Raw genomic sequence first — 22,818 nt, 5'->3', positions numbered from 1 at the left:
GCTCAGCAATCAATTCCTCAGTGGGAGACCATGCTGCAGTATTATACATTGCAGCAACACTGCCAGTTCCCTTCCAATATTGTAATTACCTTTCAAACCACTGCAAAAAATGTTGAATTTAATTCTAACTATACGAGGACTTAGTCTTATGTTCCTTCCCATATACTCTTCGCTTTGCTAAAAATTATCCACTTTCTTTAACCTCATCTCTCACCCCTTGATCCCACCCCTCCTGTATCTGATCTGTAAGTGATCACATATTATTCCCCATTAAACTATAGCATCCTTCCATTGGCTTTGCTGGAAATAGTGGTCACAGTGTCAACTTGACATTGAGTCTGCAGACTTCTGCAAAGCAATGCTTTTCCTTCTAGCAATTAATCAATTATAAAATTCAAGGATACATTTCTGTCTCTAATGCCTCCTGACTGAAAGTTAAAGTATTATAATTATAACAGTATCCAATCTGAAAATAACACTACAACTTCCCCTTGTTATCTTATAAACCTGTGCAAAGGAGTAGCCATTAAAACTTCAGGTCTTGGTGCCTACCAATATTTCTTGCAGGATAATTTTATTACATCTTTGTAATAGAATCATTCTAACTTCAATTCTTTCTGCAAGACCCCTACAAATTAAAAGAATTATTTCATGCACTTTTTTTTCCTGAAGAAGGTCCCCTTTTAATAAAAAAAGTGACAAAGTGACTGAAAACAGTATCATCTTGCATCTGTCTGCATTGTTTGTTAACAGATGTATGTGCAGACTGATAAACTTTGTCAAGCCTGAATTCACTTGAGTTTCTCACCTGTTTTTTTTTCACTCATCTTTATAAAGTACATCAATCACACAAAGCTGGAGACATCACTTACATTCCAGCATGATTTATATGCAGCAATAACTTTTACACTCAGCACACAAAAACAATTTTATGAGTGAATGACATTTTAATTGAAAACAACTGCACAAAAAAAGCAAACCACTCAACTTAAACTCAAGTATTTCAGCAGTATTTAGGGCACAAAAAGTTATTGTCAGTTTCAGGATTACTCATCACATGCTTTTCAACTCATATCTGAAAAATTATACAAGACCCATTAAATAGAAATTGTCTTAAAATAAGGGTTGTGGTAGTGTGGTAATCGTGGACATTTCTCTAATACTACATACAAAGAACGTAAAATACCTAAAGCCTGCTTTCATTCATTTGGTTTGAATTTTGCTTCTGAAAGCAAAAATCATAAAATAATGGCCTGGATTTTGGAGAGCAGGAACAGCAGGAGCAGAGTTTGCAATCATTACCTCCCTCGGGATTTCCATAAATGCAGTTGCAAGGGTGGAAAAGTGAAAGGTGAAAGGTGATTTCAGTGATTCATTGCTTCGCAAAGACTGATTTCTGACATGACACTGGCTTCAAGGGCTTTTTTCCATGCTATATAACTCCACGAATCTAAACTATCAAATGGGTTATCACTTTAACAGTATTTTTAAATCTTTCAAAGTTTTAAAAATTTTTGTTAATTATTTAAATATTTTTCAGTGTTTAAAAAAATTAAGATTTTTGAAGGTTTTTAATCTTCTGTGGTTAAGATGTTTAATGCCTTTGAATGTTTTACAAATAGTAAAAAGTATTCACTTCCATCTAAGTCTGAGGGTATGTACGGTAGATCTGGCTACCTCTTTGCAGCTCAGGCTGCCCAGTATGCCCAGGCTGCTCCTTTTATGTCCAGACATTTTTATGCACAGGACCACAACATTGTCTTTCCACCTCTTTCTCTCCTGCCATCAGAACCACCAAAAATAGGTGCTAACTTCTTGATGGCAAATATTGTCAGTTTGCCACTTATCTCATAGCGTACCACTTTAAGTTAAAATCCAAAAAGCCACCGTATGACCTCCGCAGATTTCAATCAACTTGTTGGAGCAAAAAAACCCCCCAAAAATTAACAAATTGGTGGACGAACTCAGCTGGGCAGTCAACAACAGTGGATGGAAATGCTGCTCTACCCCTTTCCCTCACCTTTTAATATGGGCCATCCCCTTCTTTCTGTCAGATGAAAGGCCTCAACCCAATGCATCAATTGTTCATTTACCACCACAGTTGCTATCTGATACCGAGTTCCCCCAACAGATTTTTTTTTGTTTGATGCTCCTGATTCCAGTCTCATGTATTTACTGGTGGGTTTGGATTAACAACTGTTGTGAACCAGGTTATTCCAGGATTTTAAAAAAATTATAACTCTGCTCAATTCCAAATGTTCTAACAATCTGCCAGTTAAAGCAACATTCACATTTTAATGCTGTGTTTGGATTGAAATAACTGCGTTTCCTGTTAAGCAAAAAATCTGTGAAATATCCATGAATCTTCTTTATCAATTATGTTTAAAGGCAAGCTGAGCCTTTATTGCCACTGACCTCCAGATACAAACTGAACTGAACCTCTCATTGCCCTGAGTTATTGGTGCCCCAACAATCACATCACCAAACATCTCTTCGAGTTCTCCCTTATTGCCAACCAATTATGCTGTCCAATTTTCCCTTGTATCCTATATTTGCACAAGTAGCTTCCAGATACAGGTATGTACATTTGGAAATGACAAAATTGGTCTCCTGGCATGACTTTCAGTCCATTGGATCCCACCAAACATGTCCAAATTTCTGTCAATTCTATCTCAAGCACAGAGGATCAGAATAACACACAAAGGTCCTGGAGGAACTCAGTGGGTCAGGCAGCAAAGTGTAGTCAGGCCTCAAGAGTAAAGGATGTCAACCTGAGATGTCAATTGTTCACTTCTTTCCATAGATATTGCCTGACCTGCTGAGTTCCTCCAGCATTTTGTGTGTTGCTGTTGTAGCTATCAGCTACTAAGATAAAATCTGGTGAACACATATAAGTATTCATTAAAAGGGCTTATAGAATATTGGCCTTAACCACAAAGTGGCTAGGTTTCAAAGATGTAAATTAAGCTTCAGTTGTACAGAGCCTTGATCAGGCTGTATGTAGTTTTGGGCACAGGACTCCAGGAGAAACTTAATAGTCTTAGAGCAGAAATATACCTGGATTTAGTGGTGTTACATTATGACAATATGCATAAACTCAGCTTGCAAATTTGAAAGTTCATATGGCAAGTTGGATGAGATCAATAGATTTTTGTCTAGAAGATTAGCAAGAGGATTGTAACATAGACATGTAAAAGGGACACAAAAGACATGATTCCATAGAATTGCATCAATAGGAATAACAATCTGAAGGGTCCATATTTCAATTTAACTTAATCCTACTTCATGATAAATCTTGCTAATCTGGTTTTAGTATGGTTTTGAATTATTCAGTTGCATTAATTTTAGTTTGTTTTTATCAAAGGAAATAAGATATTAGTACAGATGTTTTATTTATAATGATGGTGAAACTATTGGTGTTTATTATACTTGCATTGTGAATCCAGAAACAACTTTGGATTATCCAAGTATGCAAAATTTACGTACTATATACATCCCAAAGTTTATCTCAGCAGTTCAGGCTACCTCCATTAACTGCAATGATCTTCAGCCTTCTCCTTTTCAATCAGCATTGATGAATTAACAAAAAACTCATATTTGTCTCACTGTAAATCGTTTTAAGAATGTTATGCATTATTGTATAAAATATAATTTTATTGGTGTCTCAAACCTAAACAATGCGTACAAACTCCCAAGCCCTAAAATACCGATTTTATGTGTCTAATTCCTTCAGACAAATATTTTAATACATGGTTGATTTTAAAATATTTTCTTTAATCTTTGTCCATAATTTATAGTAATTTTAGTTTCAATCTTTCACTTGTAATGCTCCAGTCTTAAAATCTGTGACATGCTTAGAATGGTAGCTTAAAATTGTACACTATTCATCCTGACTTGCTGGTGAATTTTTTCAGTGTGATTACTGCTCAGTCAGCTTAGCGGTACCCCATTTGTTCCTTGCCTCTCAAACTGAGATGTGACAGCATCCTAATGTCAGAAAAGGGCAATTATCACAATTATCATTAGACCTTTCTGTGCACCTTTTTACATGGAAACCATCACTTCTTCAGTGGTTGTTCCTCTCTGGGCCTTGTGGTGCAGTGGGCAGCCACCTTGCCGTCTCTTTAGCATTTGTCTGTCTTCTATGATGCCAAATTGCTAGCCTTGATGCTCAACCCAGCACAGACAGAAAGCATACAAGGAGCTAGCTGGATTCGAATTCGGACCACTCCATACATATATATCATCAGTAGTCGTGGTTCAGATTTTTATGTTTGCACTTAATTAGATTCTCACATTTATGCATAAGCTAGCCTATTTGATTTTAAAGTCTACATGGTCAATTTAAGTACAATCAGGTGCTAAGCCACAGAACACTGGTCCAATTACACATTACCCAATCTCTGCATGTAATTTAATCTGTAATTCAAACAGTAAAAATTATTGGAATTTCTTTTTAAGTAATCTGCTCCACAAGAAAAAAGATTTTATTTATTAAATATAGTTATTTGCAGCAGATTACGTTTGAAATGCAATTGCTACAATCCTGATCTATTAGGAAGTAACTTTAAAGCTTTCATTTCCAACATCTTCCTACAAGTTCTTCTGGACTTGCCCTTTATCGCATCATCTTTAATTTATTAGTACTGGTCTCTTGCACATTGCTCATCACTATCACCGATCTCCCATGATCATCCTACAATGACCCACTGCTTTCAATGCTTTGCTTGCATCTGCTACGGTCACTTTCATCACTAAATTTCTCCCATCTTGAACTCCCTTCCTAAACCCCTCGCCCATACGTTTTCCTTTTCTGCAGCTGCTAACATCTCAGAACATTTCTCTTTATTCCTTTTCATAGATGCTACCTGGCCTGCTGAATTTCTACATCATTTTGGATGTGTTACTCAAGACATTACTAACAGTGCTGAACTAGATCTGCTATCTTTCCTCCTGTTTCTCAGAATTCAAATTCTCTTTCTGCATCAAGGAATGCCTTTAGAAATTTTGTATGTAAACGCTACTATGTAAATATGCAACATTGAACGGCACTCAAGAATTCAGAACAAGATCTTGACTCCTTCATGGTCTTGCAGGGATATAATGAATAGACTCAATTAATCACTGAGTTTGATCCAACACTCTCCGCTCTTCCAAGTCATTAAAGAACGAAAGCCACTTGGTGGGTGAAAAAACCCAAGTTTTCTCAAGGAATAATGCTTTCCACTGTCACTTTATTTAAACTCCTTTTTAAGATACAAGAAAATTAAGAATATTAAATTTTTGAAGAGAAGTATGGGAAGATAATAATTACTAAATCATTGAAAATAGGTATAGCACAATTAAGGTTATTAAATCCTTAGGAAGTGGAAAACTTCATGGCACAAGGGCAAATTTTTGTTTTTATTCTCTCTTTTTTCACAACAGGTACTTATTTAATTAAAATTTAAAATATATTTCTTATTGCAACTTGTTTTTTTAAAAAAGTTCATGTATTGCAAAGTACTGCTGCTGCAAAATATCATATTTCACTATTTATGCCAGAGATACTAAACCTGATTCTGATTCTAAAAATTTTAATACAGTCAATGACAGTTCAAATATTATAACTCCACTGGAAAACTCAATTTTCCACATAAACCTAATTTGGATACAGAAGGCTAGAAAAGTTGACCATTTATGTGCAAAATTTATCCCACAAGACAGAAGGACACCAAACACTGATTGGAAAATGAGAAGGATGAACAAAACTGTATTCAAACACCATCTTCAGTGTAATGACTGAAACTACACTAAAGGATTGCTATGTTGGTATAGGAGCCACAGGACCCACACCACCAGGTTCAAGAACAGTTATTACCCCCCAGTCATTAGGCTTCTCCGCCAGAGTGGATAACTTCACTCACCCCAACACTGAGCTGAATCCACAACCTATGGACTCACTTTCGAGGATTCTACAGCTCATGTTCTTAATACTTATCTGTCTATCTATCTATTTATTATTTGTTTTTTTCTTTTTATATTAGCACAATTTGTTGCCTTTTGCATATTGGTTGTTTGTTTTGTGTGCACGTTTTTTCATTGAATCTATTGTGTTTTTTTGTATCTTCTGTGAATGCCCACAAGAAAATGTGTCTCCGGGTAGTATATGGTGCCATATAGGGATTTTAACAATAAATCTACTATGAGCTTTGAACTTTGAAATTCAACCAGTAATGTCTGTATTAAGAAGCCACTTATGCACAATTAATGTTATAGTCATAACTTTCTGTTATGTTTCTTGCCTGCTTGCCTCATCCTGTCTTGGTTAAAAGTTTTCATTATTATATCAGCTGGTGCTTGGAAGCCCCAAGATTAGACTGCAGTCTCATTGATGATCCTGAGGCTGCATTTTCTATGATACACTCCTTTCAGTTGCAGAATGTACCCCAGACACTCACTTGTGATGGCAAATGATCCCATTTACTGTGGGATGTTTGGCTCTCAGCAGTGGGACGTATTACATTGTCTTCGGTCTTCTGGGAGTTAAGAGCTTATCTGCTCTGAATGTCTCAACTTGTTGCCTTGGACTGGAATCACATCTTGTGTTTGGATGCGTGAGCCATGATTTGTGGTTCTGACGTGTGTGCTGCTTTGCATGTCGTGTGTTTCATACCATCATTTACAGGCGGCTTCAACCAAACTTTACAATGGGAACCTTCAGGACATCACTTCAATGACTCAGGTAAGGGTTTGGTATGATGTTCCTCACCAACCCTCTTTCCACCACCACAAACGGATTTTGCTGACCACTCTACTCATCATTCCAACTGACTGTGGGTGGAGTTCCCTGTATAACTTGGTTCACTCAAGCCCCCTTCCCCACTATGTGATCCTCTCACTCTTCAGATTGGATAACCTCTTGCAACCAGGACTAATATCCTTGATCTGTGATTGCACAATTGGACTCCACCTTGCTTCACCTGGAACCTGCATCCTATTCAGCCTCTCTCACTGCATCAGATTTGTGACTTAGTTTGTGTCTATATGAAGCAGGCATCCTGCCTAATTAGCTTGAAACCTGAACAATCAAAATACCTACATACCCCAGCATATATGCAAAGTTCATATTTTTCTGGGTTTTCCCAACTCTCAATAGTTCAACTGTGTGCTTTGCAGGACCATCCCGACACAAAGCCATGCTTCCCTTCATTGATTGCCACACATTGAAAGGATGAACTCTGCAATGTAAGTTGAAAATCAACGGAACTATCACTGAAACACCCGAACAGAAAATCATCTGCAAGTGCTGGAAATCCAAAGCAACACACACACACAATACAGCACTTTTTGTGTGATTCAGACACCTGAGCATTGATTTTAATTGCCATTTTGTATTACTTCAAAGTCTTAGGAGCTCAGTGATCTCCATGTATTAATACCAGAAAGAATTTCCTTGGCTGAGATGTTGTGTAATAAACATTTTAGCCATTCAAAGGTATCACTTCTTTAATGCTGTAATAAAATTTGTTTCTTTCTTCTTATTGTGCAGCATTGTGATCAATAAGATATATAACTTAAGACAAATTTGTAGCAGAGGGAGACAGTAATGCAAATAAAACTTACCACAGTTAAATTCCTCTGCTGTTACTGAGACAACTGATCTGCCTTGCAATGCTCCGGGATGCTCGCAGGCTGCAGCGGCCTGTGTGTGGCCGCTTTTCGCATAGCTCTTGAGTAATTCTCCCAGCCACATGAGCTGACAATCACAAACCAGACCATTGGAGTCCAAACGGCTGTAGCCAGATAAAAGACAAAGATAATGTTAAGATATTATTCAGTGATCTATGGATCGTTCTTTTTGTTACCATTCTGTAACAAAAACATTACTTAGGTTTTGTAGTCAGTACAGAACTCCATCTCCACTTGGATCAAAATAATACTTAGGATAACTTCGTTCTATTAGTAATGATAACTTCAGATGAAGCAGAGATGCGTAGTAACTGACTGAATTACTTTTTATTCCTTGTGAAAAGAGTGTTTCAATGCCAGATTTAACCTTAATGCATCATGAACTTTATTACTTCTTTGCAGCTTCATCATTTTCCTGTTGGTTGGGTCGACCATGGATGTTGACTCCTAGCTGTCTAAGTCAATACACAAGCCAGGGCAGTACGATATGGAGAGCAAGCTGTTGCCCAAGCAGCAGGCTCCCCTCTCCACACAACTGATGAATTCAAAGGAACTGCAGAGGCTGATACAGTTTCATACCAGTGGCATCGGAGGAGTTGCCTGTCAGCATTGAATGCACTGCCTTAGGGAATTCATCTCTGGAGTTTTCTACGGTGTTTACTCCTGAAACCTTCCCCATGAGTGAACATAGCTGCAAGGCAGTGGAGGCTTGAGATCAAATTTTTCCTTCACCTAGATGAGCAGCCAACCATGGCTAATGAGCCCCATCTGCCCAGTGACTGGATTTAAAGCATCAGTAACATGCCTTTGCCCTCCCGTTTCTGATCATTAATTCTCCGTGTCTAATTTGAATATGCATTCAGAACTCCTTAATTTACCTTCAATTGGTTCATATTTACTAAATCTGCTTGTTTATGAAAGTAGCCAGTTAATTGCCTTATAAGATTAGAAGCCATAAATACTGAAGAAAGTGTACTTGAAGAAAGCACCATGTTAGTAACATCAAAGTAGTTTTGTTTCTGTATGAGCACACACACAAAATGCTGGAGAAACTCTGCAGGTCAGGCAGAATCTATGGAAATGAATGAACCATTGTGTTTCAGGCTGAGACCCTTCTTCAGGACTGTAAAGGAAGGGAGAAGGCACTAGAATAAAGAGGTGGGAGGAGGGGAAGCAGGAAATCTAGAGGCTGCTAGGTGAAGTCAGGTGGGTAAGAAAGGTAAAGGGCTGGAGAAGAAGGAATCTGATTGGAGAGGAGAGTGGACCACAGGAGAAAGGGAAGGAGGATGGGACCCAGTGAGAGGTGGTAGGCAGGTAACAGGAGTTAAGGAAAATAATAGAAGAGTGGAGAGGAAGCGTTTGTTTTTTACTGGAATAAGAACTAGATATGTATGCCATCAGGCTTGAGGCTATCCAGACGAAATATAAGACATGCTCCTCCACCCTGAATGTGGCCTCACCATGACACAAGAGGAAGCCATGGACCATCATGTTGGAATGGGAATGGGAATTGGAATTGCATACTTGGCCACCAGGAAGTCTGGTTTTAGCAGATGGAGCACAGGTGTTCCCTGAAGCAGTCCCCCAATGTACAATGAGTTCGCCCATTGTAGAGGAGGTCACATCGGAAGCACTGGGCATAATAGGTGACCTCGGAAGATTCACAGGCAAAGTGTGGTCTCACCTGGAAGGACTGTATGGGGCCCTGAATGGAGGTGAGGGAGGAGAAGAATGGGCAGGAGTAGCACTTCAGCTGCTTGTGAGGAGAAGTACTGGGATGGAAATTAGTGGGGTGGCATGAATGGACAAGGGAATTCTGGAGGGAGCAATGCTTGCAGAAAGTGAAAAGGAAGGAGGTAAAGATATATTTGGTGGTCAGATCCTTTTGGAGATGCTGTAAGCTACAGAGAATGACGTGTTGGATGCGGAGACTCATGGGGTGGTATTTAAGGACAAGTGGACCTCTATCCCTTTTAAGGAGATGGGAAGATAGGATGAATGGAGATGTTTGGGAAATGGAAGAGATGCAGGTGAGGGCTGCATCAATGGTGCAGGAAGGGAAAGCCCGTTCTTTGAAGGAGGAGGACACGTCTGACGTTCTGGAAAGGAAACGTGCCTCCTGGGAATAGATGTGATGGAGACAAAGGAACTGAGAAAAGGGAATAGCCGATTTACGGGAGACAAGCTGGGCAAAGATATCTGTTTCTATATACTTGTCCACACCATGAATTGGCAACCCATGCATGAATGAAAATTATGGAGATACGGTACCATCCAGGCATATGCTGTATGCCAATAACTATCACTGTGCACTGATCCTTCTTTTGTGCAGATGTGAATTTCAACTGTATTTTGATCCACTATTGTAATAGCAGTGAATTATATAATATGATAATGTATTCACTGATGTACTACATTAACTATTAAAAGTTCATGTTGGCACCAGAATACGTGACCCAAATAAATCAAATACTGAAAGAGTACACGAAAATTGGCCAACCGATAAGGAACGAGCAGATGAAACTGTGAACACTTACAGTCTTTTCAACGAAGACAGATGAGAGAAAGTTCCAGCAGGAATTCTTGATACTTTATTATTATGCAAAAATCTAAAGGATGAACAGAAACATTAATCACAAAGGCGATCTATTAATGCCTAAAATTATTTTAATTTTATGTTTATATAATTTATATTTTACATCTTATTTGTTCCTTTATTATGACTAGATGAATTAATTTCTCCCAGGTATTTTTAATATCATAAACATGCACCCTCAAATTGAAATCTTCTGTAGAAAGATAGATGCGTTAGTTTCATCATATGTTATCTGAGAATTTAGTAGTAACATTGGTCTGCATTTTGCAGAGAAATGGCAAAATGCATTCATTAAAATGTCAGAAACTTTGAGATTTCTGCTCAAGTTCCCAAAATTTTGTCAGTTATTCCTAGTTCTCTTTTCTGAACACATGCTAATGCTGGAGTCCTCTTCATGACGTTCAGAATCTATGAGTTCTCCAATCGTAATCGTCGGGAATCTCTGCATGAGCATCTTTCACCAGGTTAGGCATCACAGGGTTGTCTTTTTATTTATTTCAATAGGGGAAAATAAATTTATTTTACAGGGTTAGTTGTAGTCTATTTAGTTATATTAAAAATCATTTAATGTGTTTAAATCTCTTAGTGTTTTTATTCTCTAGATTTTAATGTAAAAATACGTATTTTAATTGGCTTTGAACATAACAGAGCATCAGATTTATTTTTGAATGGTTCTAAAGTCGACTACGCATGATTTAGTCATTAATCTATACAGGCTCAATCTATACAGTGCTCCCATGCCAACTCACAAATTAAAGGAATGAAAAATCAGCCCTGAGGGAATGGTGGAGCAGACCCAAAGGGCCAAATGGCCCAATTCTGCGGTTATGTCTTATGCTCTTATACAGACAGCTGTGGAAGCCAAGTCATCAAGCATACAGTACTTAAAGCGGAGGCTGATAGGTTGATGATTAGTCAGGGCCTCAAATGTTACGGGGATCACAAGATCACAAGGCGAAGGAGCAGAAGCAGGCCATCTGGCCCATCGAGTCTGCTCCACCACTCTACCATGAGCTAAACTATTCTCCCATCTAGTTCCAATTTCCGGCTTTTTCCCCATATCCCTTGACACCCTGACTAATTAGATACCAATCGATCTCCTCCTTAAACACCCTCAATGATCGGGCCTCCACAGCTGTATGTGGCAACGAATTCCATAAATCCACGATCCTCTGGCTAAAAAAATTTCTCCTCATCTCTGTTTTAAATGGGTACCCTCTAATTCTAAGACTGTGACCTCTTGTCCTGGACACACCCACTAAGGGTGGCGGGGGAAGGTAGGAGAACGAGGCTGAGAGGGATAATAAATCAGACATCATGGAATGGCAGAGCAAACTCGATAGGATGAGCAGCCTAATTCTACTCGTATGTCTTTTGGTCTTATGATCATACCGCATCATGGAAGTCCTGTCCATACACACAACTTCATTGTGGGGACTGAAGATGACATTGGCTTTGACTGTAAATTAAATGCAAATTCTGGGCTGGGTATTCTTGTTGACCCCCTTGAATACTAAATTGAATATGATGTTTGTATTACATCAAGTACTTCAAATAGTTTAGTATTCACCTTCTGCTATTTAAATCCACTATATACTGCTACTCTTATGGAAACATTATTTGTTTGATAATCTTGACTTAAAAGTCTGGTTCAAGTCCCACTCCAAGTTTTGTGCATATAATCACAGCTATCATTTTAACATTTATTCAGTCCAAACTACATTGTCAGTATATCATGACTAATATATTAATGAAATTCTTATTTGCTTAGTCTGAAAAATATTAAAAATCCTATCATTTTATCAAAGAAGAATACAATGTGCCTATTTATTCCTATTCCCTGAGAGGAATGGGTTTGATAAGCAAACAGAAATGGAAAAGCTTTTAAATATGGTATGTTTCTACACATAAAGTCATTGTGTAATTTGTTTGCTTAACAACATTTACTAAAACTAAAATCCATTTATTACTTCTGAAGCACTTTCAAACAGACCTGAGACACTGAACAGGATACTCAATTAACATAAATGTAATAGGCATTTGATCTGACATTCTGCAGCGCTCTAATCTGGCAAACCAATATTTGATCACTGATATGAAGATTAATATATATTCTGTTAGAGTACCAAGTGACTTACAATCTGAAGTATTACTACTGTTGTTCATTTTATAATATAATGTAAAATCCTAATTCAGAAGACCAATTTGGGGAATTATCTTAAATTCCTAATCAAATCCAACAACCAGTGATTTTAGTATATGGTAATTGTCATCTTGCTACCTATTCTAAATACTTCTTTGCCAAGTCAATATTTTTGAAACACGATCAAATCTGCAATCAATGAACTGTTGGTTAAACAAAATTTAGCCTACACTATTTCAATATTCATAAACTAGATCAAAATAACCATCATTATTAATAAAAACAACCCATAGCTCTGATGCAGTTTGTCTGGAGGTGTGTGCGCGTGCGCACACACACACACACACACACACACACACACACACACACACACACACACACACACACACACACACACACACACACACACACACACACACACACACACACACACACACACACACACAAGGGCATGCACCCTTAACTCCTGGTGGAGTTGTCGGGGTGCCATCGTGACAAGCTTTTTGGACCCATCTTTTTGGTGATTGCACACCGTATGGTGTGTCTTGGGCATCTGAAACCTGGCAGAGCCCATCCCTCTCCAGGTTTTTGGAGCCGGCTGGATTCGAACTCAGGAGTCTTCGCTCCGAAGTGTGGCGCTGATGCCACTACGCCACCAGCCAGTCTGTAGTATGGTACCTTGAAATATCATACAGTACAGGATTTTGTATATTAGCCCTATAATGAAGGTCAGACTTCAGGCTTGAGCCTATCTAAAGTTTAAAATTCAAACCAAAGGGAAGGTAAATTTTAAAGACAAACTACAATTTGTTTAGAAGTACTCAAAGTGTTGGGCATAATCAGAAAGACAACTGTGTAGAGTGTAGAGAGATTAAAAGTGTTGGTATGGACCCATGTGCAAACCTACATTGATATCCCTGATCAGTATTAAATCGATAAACACATACTGAACAACATCTGACTCTCCTAGGGTTTATTTTACTTATTTAGAGTTACAGTATAGTGCTTTCTGGCCCTTTGAGTCACGCCACTTGGCAAACACCCATCTAACCCTAGCCTAGCCTACTAATCGGTAGGTCCTTGGACTGTGGGAGGAAACCAATGCAGCTAAAAAAACTCATACATTCTACAGGGAGGACATACAGAGGATGCTGGGATTGGACTCTGAACACTGACAGCCCGAGCTGTAATAGCATCATGCTAACTGCTATGCTACCATGGTGCCCTTTTAGGTTAGAGGAGCAATACCATATATTGAGTCTATGTAGCCTCCAAACTGATGTTATGAACATCAATTTCTCCTTCAGGTAATAAAATTATTTTGTGGTTTTTTTCTTTTTATCTTTTCCTCTCTCCCTTCTTCTATTCCCACTGTGACCTCTTACCTCTTCTCCTCACCTACCTATTACATCCCTCCTTCTTCCCATTCTCCTATGATTCACTCTCCTCTACTATCAGATGTCTTCTCCAGCCCTTTACCTTTCCCACCCCAGCTGTGGTCTAATTATTTATAATATATTGTGCCCAATGACTTTTGCACTTACCTTTAAATAAGTTTATTTTTAAAATTAAGAGCAACAGTTGAGGAAATCATAAGAAATTATAATTTATCTTTGGTCCAAACACTTTATAAATGTGCCCATCTTTGTGCATCAGAAATGGGATGGTCAGACCTAGGTGCATTGAAATGCCGTCATTTCATTTACTCTTGGTATTTTGTGCAACTTCTCCATCTTCAAGTTATTCCATCAGTAAACCCTTTTCAGGCAGTTTCAAAGGCAGAAACAATTCAACGATCATTTCACGTAAATTTAAAAATGCCAGTTTGTGCCAACAGAAGTAAAATTATTAATCGGTTAAACAGAACTACTAAATTAGTTTTGCTTAACTGTCCTCAGTGGCTTCCTGGGTTTATCAATAAATTTATTCAGTCTGTAACTATTCTTTACTGATCAACAAAATCACAGGTTGGATCCCTGTTCAGTGCTCTATTACTGATCCCTTCTGGAACACAAGTGGGAGTAATAATTAACATTTGAAATTATGGGACAGGAATAACAAGGCATGTTTCTCAAAAAGAATTGTCCGTCTATCATCAGCAGAAATTGCATGCACTCAATTCAAACTGGGTCTGGTCAATGTTGACTGCAACTCACGTTGCAGTTAGGTAGCAAGTTGGCATTGATTTTCAAGTTTAATCATTCAGAAAATGTCTTCTTGGAAGTAAATGGAGAACAGATGTACCCAGTGGATTCATCTTAAATGTTTCCTTTCAGAGAGGATTGAAGGAGAAAATACTGGCAAAAAATACAATCAGAATCATTCAGATCATGACTTATTTTTAACAGCTGCAATATTAATTTTGGATGATATTTTTATATTTAATGAAAGCTTTTATATAATGATAAGTACCTGGGGAAGAAAGTTATTTCAAATGTATGCACAAATGAGCAGTTCATTTTCTTCAGTTCAATTCCTATGAACTTATAGTAATTCCACAGCGGTATTGTATTCAAGGACCTCCACCATACTTAAGGTATTGTCAGCATTTATTAAGATGGGTAGTGGTCAGCAAGTGTTTCATTTTTAACTGCTTCTTTGACCATATATTGATATATCTTATGACTAAAAAATTTATATTTTTGATTTTCAGGGATACTTGTTAGAGATGCAATGAAGAAATGCTGAATTTCATCACCCTGTATAGTATGGTGATACGTTTGTATATAGAAGGGATACACATTGCCATGATGCATTTATATGTTTATATCAAAGACTATTTAACCCACAGATATTTTTCTTTAATTATACAATTGTTCAAGATAAAGAAATGGTGTCATATGATTAATTGTTTGATTAATCAATCAACAAGTTGATTGAGCAAGAACTTGAAAGCAAATTGAACTTATTGTTTCCAACACTGTCTGTTTCAAAGAAAATATCCTCATTATAAAATTAAGAGTCCTTTTCATAAATCTATAATTTTGCTCTTTAAATATCTAAAGACCAATGAGAAGGATAGCAGAAACTTATCTGTAGCATTCAAATGCATTTCATTTCAAAATGCAGCTGCAATTTAAATTAAATGATATTTACATTCAGCTTAGAATTCAGTTAATCAATATGTTCTTTGTGTTTTCTCAATGTATCTTTACTTAAACAGATACAGTACAAATATTATAGACTTCTAACCTGTGAAATGACAAGAAACTAGTTCCAACAAAATACATTTTCAGAGTAATATGATCTGAAACAGAAAATTCCTAACTCACATTCCAATGTTCTACACAACCTATCTGGGAATTGAATGTCATAACATTCTATAGAAAAATCACTTGTGGGGAATCAGACAGATGGCTGGTTCATGACACTCTCTTAAGCAACAAAAACTGTACTGAAATTACATTTTACTTTCTTACAGTTCATTTCAATGTGCGATGATGAACGTCTGTCATGTATCATAAACAGGTTTTTTTTATGTATTTTAAAGTCGATCCCACTTTCTATCAAATAACAATTCATCCATACAAGCTAAAATGGTTCTACTTATTCATTTTTTAATTTGGAGTCACGTACAAGCCACAAAGACATTTTCTTAAGTTCCATATAAAAGCTCTTTTAAAATTTCATTGCTGCTGAAAAAAAAAGTTAAGCAAGATGAATTGTATACACAAATCAAGAAAGCCCTTCAACCTTCGCCACCAATTATAATCCATTTACTGCCTCATGGCTATTGACGCAGAAAACCTGTGTTGCGTGTTTAATTGTCCTGCCTCTGGTCTCCGATTTCTGATTTAATAAAAATGATTAATTGTTGAATGTTATTTTAATTGCATGCACTGAATATATTACTTTAGGCACAATCAATTTTTCACATGTCATGAATATTCCTAATTAGATTTTTTTTTGCCTTATAATTTTGTTATAGAGTCATAGTGTAATAGAACATTACAGCACAGAAACAGGCCCTGCGGGTCATCTAGTCCCTGATGAACTATTCATCTGCCTAGCCTCATCGAGCTGTACCTGAACCATTGCCCTTAATATCCACCCCATGTTCCAGAATATGTCATTTTGTTCCTTTCATTATGTGACAGAAGCATCTAAATACTTATTAAACAGATAGTTTCATCATTAATACTGCAATTAAGTACAAACATTTCTGAAAATGACAAGTTGGATGCTCAGTTTTATATCAGCAGGGCAATATTTGAAGGAAGTATCTGGTCCTCCTTCCAATGACTGCTGAATGGTGTTAAAAAACTATTTTTTTAAGAATCATAATATCTTGATCAACTTAAAGGTGAAGTAGAATATATATCTTAAAGGTGAAGTAGAATATTGCACAAATAGTTATGGAAGTCAATTGATGCATAATAAGTCTAGTTCACTTTCTTTTTAAAAATTAGCTTCCTGTGAATTCACAATTAGAAGATTCTATGAAGGATAACAGGGGGAGAGTGATTCCACTTTAGGATTTTAATATAAAAATTTCCAAATAAACTCTTTTCGGGCTTGCAGCCGGGTACAGGTATTGATTATAAGGTATTGACCCAGCTGGAAGCCCAAGCAGAGTTTACCTATCATATTTGCTAGGAAAGCACTGGATCTTTTTCATAAAAATTCTCATTTATTGACATTTTGAAACAGTTAAGTGAACTCGGCCTTTTGTCCTTGGGGCGACGGAGGATGAGAGGTGACTTGATAGAGGTGTATAAGATAATGAGAGGCATTGGTCGTGTGGATAGTCAGAGGCTTTTCTCCAGGGTTGAATTGGCTAGCATGCGAGGGCATAGTTTTAAGATGCTTGGAAGTAGGTACAGAGGAGATGTCAGGGGTAATTTTTTTATGCAGAGAGTGGTGAGTGTGTGGAATGGGTTGCCGGCTGCAGTGGTGGAGGCGAAAAGGATAGGGTCTTTTAATAGACTCCTGGATGGGTACATGGAGCTTAGAAAAATAGAGGGCTATGGGTAAAGCCTAGATAGTTCTAAGGTAGGGACATGTTCGGCACAGCTTTGTGGACTGAAGGGCCTGTATTGTGCTGTATGTTTTCTATGTTTCTATATTTCTAAACCTTGTACTTTAAGGGCTGAACGATTGAAACAATGTTAGTTTGCGCATTTGACTTTCTGAAAAGTATTAGACTTTTTGATTCTATTTTATGTTTTTTTTGGGGGGCGAGGAATTTAGTGGGTATACTTCCTGCTTCTTTGCCTCACACTTCAACTCAGAAGGTGTCAGTAATGTACCTTATGTTGGTCTAGTAACCACTATTAAACTTCAATAGAAGAGGAAGAAGAAGAAACAAAGTTAGTTCTCAACCTCAGAATAAAAATTAGTCTGTTAATCCAATGACAAAAGCACACAAGCAGATTATCAGCAGTTCATTCAACACTTACAATCTCTCTAGTTTGGGAAGATCTTTAAAAGTTTCTGGCTCTAGAATCTCTATGTGGTTGAAATGAATGTATCTGTTGAAAAAAAACATGTTATGAATTAGTATTCATAATTACTACTTTAAGTTGTGAAATAAACCCAAGCCACAGCAAAATGGAGATTTCTCTGAATTTTCCATGCAACTAACATCGATGTGTTAGAAGCCAAGCAAGTACTAATTTCTTTGGAAGTAATGCTTTCATTTAAAAATTTCTGATGTATCACAACTTTTAAAGTTTTTTTCACGGGAATAAAAGAAAACATAAGTATAAAAAGACACAGCTGGGGTATTTCCTCTCAAACAGAGTCAGCAAATGATTAATAGCAGTGATCAATTATTCCTTTTGACCTGTTTGCTAATTGACAAGGTGTCATTTTGTAATTAATTCTGTAATTGCTTGATATCTAAAGCATCCTACATTTTCAATGGCTTTGGCCCTCATTATTTATCACAATTGTCACTCGGTCGGTCCAGTTGTTCACAGTCCAAACCACCCTTTCAATAGTTATAAAAAAAAACATATACAAAATCTTTAAGCATACTAACAATTCATAGGAAGATCCAATTACAAACAAGAGAAAATCTGCAGATGCTGGAAATTTAAGCAACATGCACAAAATGCTGGAGAAACTCAGCAGGCCAGGCAGCATCTATAGAAAAGAGTACAGCCAATGTTTCAGGCCAAGACCCTCCAGTGGGACTCCAGCAGGATTGCTTGACATTGCTTTTCATTAATCCATGATCTAGAGACTTAACCATTTGTTCAGATTTTGTTGCCTATGAGTAATTAATATCTAAAAATGCACTCCACTAGAGGGATTTTGTCAGATACATAATAACTTCAGTTATTATGTCACCAAAATGAAGTTGCTCTGTCAATTCCAGCTCTTGGTTGTAACATTTAGGATTCATTCCATTTTCAGGATTCAGAGTTAAAAATCAATCATAAACCCTGATAGGAAGTAAAATGTCCAATGAGATTCCACAATCAGTTAACCTTCAAACCAATCTTCAGAACACAAAACATTAAGTAGAAGGAGACCTTTTTAATTTACAGCCAAATCAATATTGAAAAATGTTATACAGACAGCCCGCTTCATTGCCATCCGGAATTTATTGAGGAGCCAAATTTGCATTCACTTTGAAGGATCATTTATTATACGCTCACCTGGTAAAAATCACAACTAGAACAAATAATTATCCCTCAATATGCAAAATGGCAGAATTTACAGATATGACACAGAAGAACAGCTTGAAAACTTTCATCAAGGCTTGAAAACATGTATACATTGTTCAAGTGAAAATGAGCCAAAATAACTCTTGTGGTCAAATAGTTGAACACTTTCTACTGAATTGGTTAATCTCCACAGATGTTTGTATGATAATCAGCCCTAAGGTCACTGAGACCACTGTGAAAATGGATAAGTTTCCATTTTGGCATCTGTGTTAGAAAGATGGTTTTGCAGAAATACCAGATCATATTCAGTTATGATTCTGGCACAAATGTCAAAGGAATGATAATACTGTCTGCTTTACACATCTTTGTAATTATATAACTGAGATAATTGTAGAGGAAGCCAGTAGATGTATGAATTACCTTCTGGCAAGAGAAGCAGCTTAAATAAATAATGGTGTAACAGCAATAATAAGCATGACTTGGATTTAAAAATCAGTTATACACTGCAATTGATGGGTAATAACAGTTGAATATCAACAAACAATTTACCAGTACTTTGGAACATTACATCAATTAAACATGTTATATTGGGAAAAATAGATTAATTTCACCAATTTATTCTTTTCCTGCCAAAATATGATTTCATTTTTTAGGAAAATCCCTTTTCATCAATTATATTTTTGTTCCAAAAGAACAATTCCACTTTTCCCATAATGCAGTGTGAGACTGCCTAATAGAATCAACACACAAAAGAAAACCTGGGAAGGAAAATATCAATCAGCTGATCCAGTAAAAATACATATGAGTGCCAGCATAAAAAATGCATTTGTATGTTACAAAAGTACTATCTGAATGTGTGTCTTCTACTGCAAGAGTTTTATTTGAACTGAGGCTGCACAGCTTTAACTGCATGGAAATAATTCTGCCTCTGCCAAATGATATTGCCAGTTGAGAGGCCTTTTCAACATCTTCATCTCATCTTTAGTGATTATTCCATTTTCCATCTATTTAATTCATTTGTTGATAACCTAGTGATTTATTAAGACCTCATTGCAGAGGGAAGAGAATCTAGGGATTGGATTTACGTTCGTGATTGCAGTGCCAATAAATTAAATGGTTCATTGCTAAAAATATAAGAAGAAAACAAAATTTTTGCCTGCTGACTTTCATACAGTAAAAACAACTAATTGACCTTGAGAAGGTAGTGGTGATTCATCATCTTGAATCAATGCAATCCTGCTGATAAAGGAACCCACACAATGCTTATTAGTTGGTGGGTTTCAGGATTTAGACCGTGCGATGATAAATACATTTCCAAGCCATGATGATGTGCGATTTCACATGGAAGTGGTCGTGCTCCCATTCAACCAAACTCTTTGGTGATAGAAGTCACAGGTTTTGGAGGTGCTAACTAGACAACTGCAGTAGGTTAAACAGACGGTACAGATTGCAGTCAATGTACAGCAGTGGTAGAAGAAATTAATGTTTAGGTGATGCATTTGAATATTCTGGTTGATACCAAGTTTTTGAGAGTAGTTGGAATTGCACTCATCTGGATGTTCAATTCAGAAAATTTTCCACCAGAAATTCAGGTGGAAAATCTTTAGAGCAGTTGGTCCCAACCTGGGGTCCACAGACCCCTTGGTTAATGGCGAGGGTCTTGTAGCATAAGAAAAGGTTGGGAACCCCCTGCTTTAAAGTGCCATGAAATAATTCATGAGCACAGATCTTCACTACTCCATTTGGGAGCAACACATAAATTGCTGGAGGTACTGAGCAGGTCATACAGCATATATGGATGGGAATAGCAGTCTATGTTTCGAGCCGAGACTCTTCATTAGTCCTGATTGAAAAACAGAGAAATACCAAAGGAGAAATCGGGAAAACTGGGATGGCTTGAGTCTTCAGACATATAAGGTATGTAACCAGGTGACCGTTATGTATTCACCCAGGTAATGCTAAACTAGCTGCCTATGTCTTTCAGTGACATCATTTTTGTATGGATGGATTAGAAAGAAGAGTTGCCATGTTCTAAAGAGAGCAACGTTCGATGCTTTTCCCAGGTTTAGTGAGGAAAGGTGAATAATATCTGATAATATCCTTGTAAATTCGTTTATATTTGTTAGTAAATCTAGAATATCATTAATTTGTCATGTTTTACATGTGGATGCTTTAGATTTTCGCGTGTAAGATAGCAGCGCTGGAGAGCATGGTTGTGTGAAGTTCCTTATTGGCCTAGTAGGAATTTTTAGCAATTTTAGTAATTACTCTTTTTAGTAATTTAAACTCCAAGGCAATATTTTGTAAAAGTTTTTATAAAAGTTTACTTTGGTCTTGTGTGGATTGGTGATAATATCTCCTCCTTGCTGACAATCAACACTGGTGCACCTCAGGGGTGTGTGCTTAGCCCACTGCTCTACTCTCTCTATACCCATGACTGTGTGGCTCTGCATAGCTCAATACCATCTATAAATTTACTGATGATACAACCATTGTTGGTAGAAAATCAGGTGGTGAAGAGAGGGCATACAGGAGCAAGATATGCCAACTAGAGGAGTGGTGCCACAGCAACAACCTGGCACTCAACGTCAGTAAGACAAAAGAGCTGATTATTAACTTCAGGATGGGCAAGATGAAGGAACACACACCAATCCTCACAGAGGGATCAGAAATGGTGAGAGTGAGCAGTTTCAGGTTCCTGGTTGTCAAGATCTCTGAGGATCTAACCTGGTCCCAACATATCGATGCAGTTATATAGAAGGCAAGACAGCGACTATACTTCATTAGAAGATTAAAGAGATTTGGTATGTCAACAAATACACTCAAAAACTTCTATAGATATACAGTGGAGAACATTCTGACAGGCTGTACTACTGTCTGGTATGGGGTGGCGGGGGGGGGGGGGGGGTGGTGGTGGTTGGTTACTGCACAAGACCGAAAGAAGCTGCAGAGAGCTGTAAATTTAGTCAGCTTCGTCTTGGGTACTAGCCTACAAAGTACCCAGGACATTTTCAAGAAGCAGTGTCTCAGAATGACAGTATCCATTATTATGGACCTCCCCAAGGCATGCCCTTTTCTCACTGTTACCAACAGGTAAGGAGGTACAGAAGTCTGAAGGCACACACTCAGCGATTCAGGAACAGCTTCCCATCGGCCATCTGATTCCTAAATGGACATTGAACCCATGAACATTACCTCACTTTTTAAATAGATATTATTTCTGTTTTTTGCATGATTTTTAATCTATTCAATATACGTTTACAGTATTTGATTTGCTTATTTTTTTTTTCTTCTTCTTCTCCTACATTATGTATTGCATTGAACTGCTGCTGCTAAGTTAACAAATTTCATGACAAATGCCGATGATAATAAGCCTGATTCTAATTCTGATTCAGATCCTTTATTGTTTCATGACCAAGTGTGAATGCAACTGAGTAACGTGAATGTGTTAATCTCTTTTTACGTAGCGGGATTGAGGAGAACTTGTTTCAGGGTCTACCCTATATGAGTTTGGAAGTTAACCACGTGTGTGCCAAAGTGGGTATACCTCTTAATTAAGATGAGATGGATTTATTCATATTTTTGATGTTGCACATAAGATAAGATAGTTGGTGGGATTCTAATGTTGTTTGTATTGTTTTTAGAATTGCCACTACCATATTGGTTTTGTATATTTTCTTTTATTTATTTTCATACTGCATACATAACAAGGGTGTGGACTGATATTAAGCTGAGATTGTTACAACAGGAGCTGTTTTTTTTAAAAATTCATTATGTCGTTTTATTTTGATACC

General features: G+C 37.2%; 1 protein-coding gene across 3 annotated transcripts in view; it reads right to left on the bottom strand.

The window, feature by feature from the left end:
* Window positions 1-22,818, bottom strand: part of LOC140726325 (peroxidasin homolog) — a 472,802-nt gene that overhangs the window by 202,660 nt on the left and 247,324 nt on the right. For all 3 annotated transcript variants that reach the window (XM_073042565.1, XM_073042575.1, XM_073042584.1), the window contains exons 5-7: window positions 17,810-17,881; window positions 10,209-10,280; window positions 7,606-7,775 (exon numbers count right to left, since the gene is read on the bottom strand). In XM_073042565.1, coding sequence (XP_072898666.1) covers window positions 7,606-7,775; window positions 10,209-10,280; window positions 17,810-17,881 — 314 coding nt within the window. The remainder of the gene's footprint in view (window positions 1-7,605; window positions 7,776-10,208; window positions 10,281-17,809; window positions 17,882-22,818) is intronic.

Source organism: Hemitrygon akajei, chromosome 1 (assembly GCF_048418815.1).
Source record: "Hemitrygon akajei chromosome 1, sHemAka1.3, whole genome shotgun sequence".
Taxonomy (NCBI): domain Eukaryota; kingdom Metazoa; phylum Chordata; class Chondrichthyes; order Myliobatiformes; family Dasyatidae; genus Hemitrygon; species Hemitrygon akajei.
Note: the sequence above shows the minus strand (reverse complement) of the source record. Positions and strands in the feature narration are given on the sequence as shown.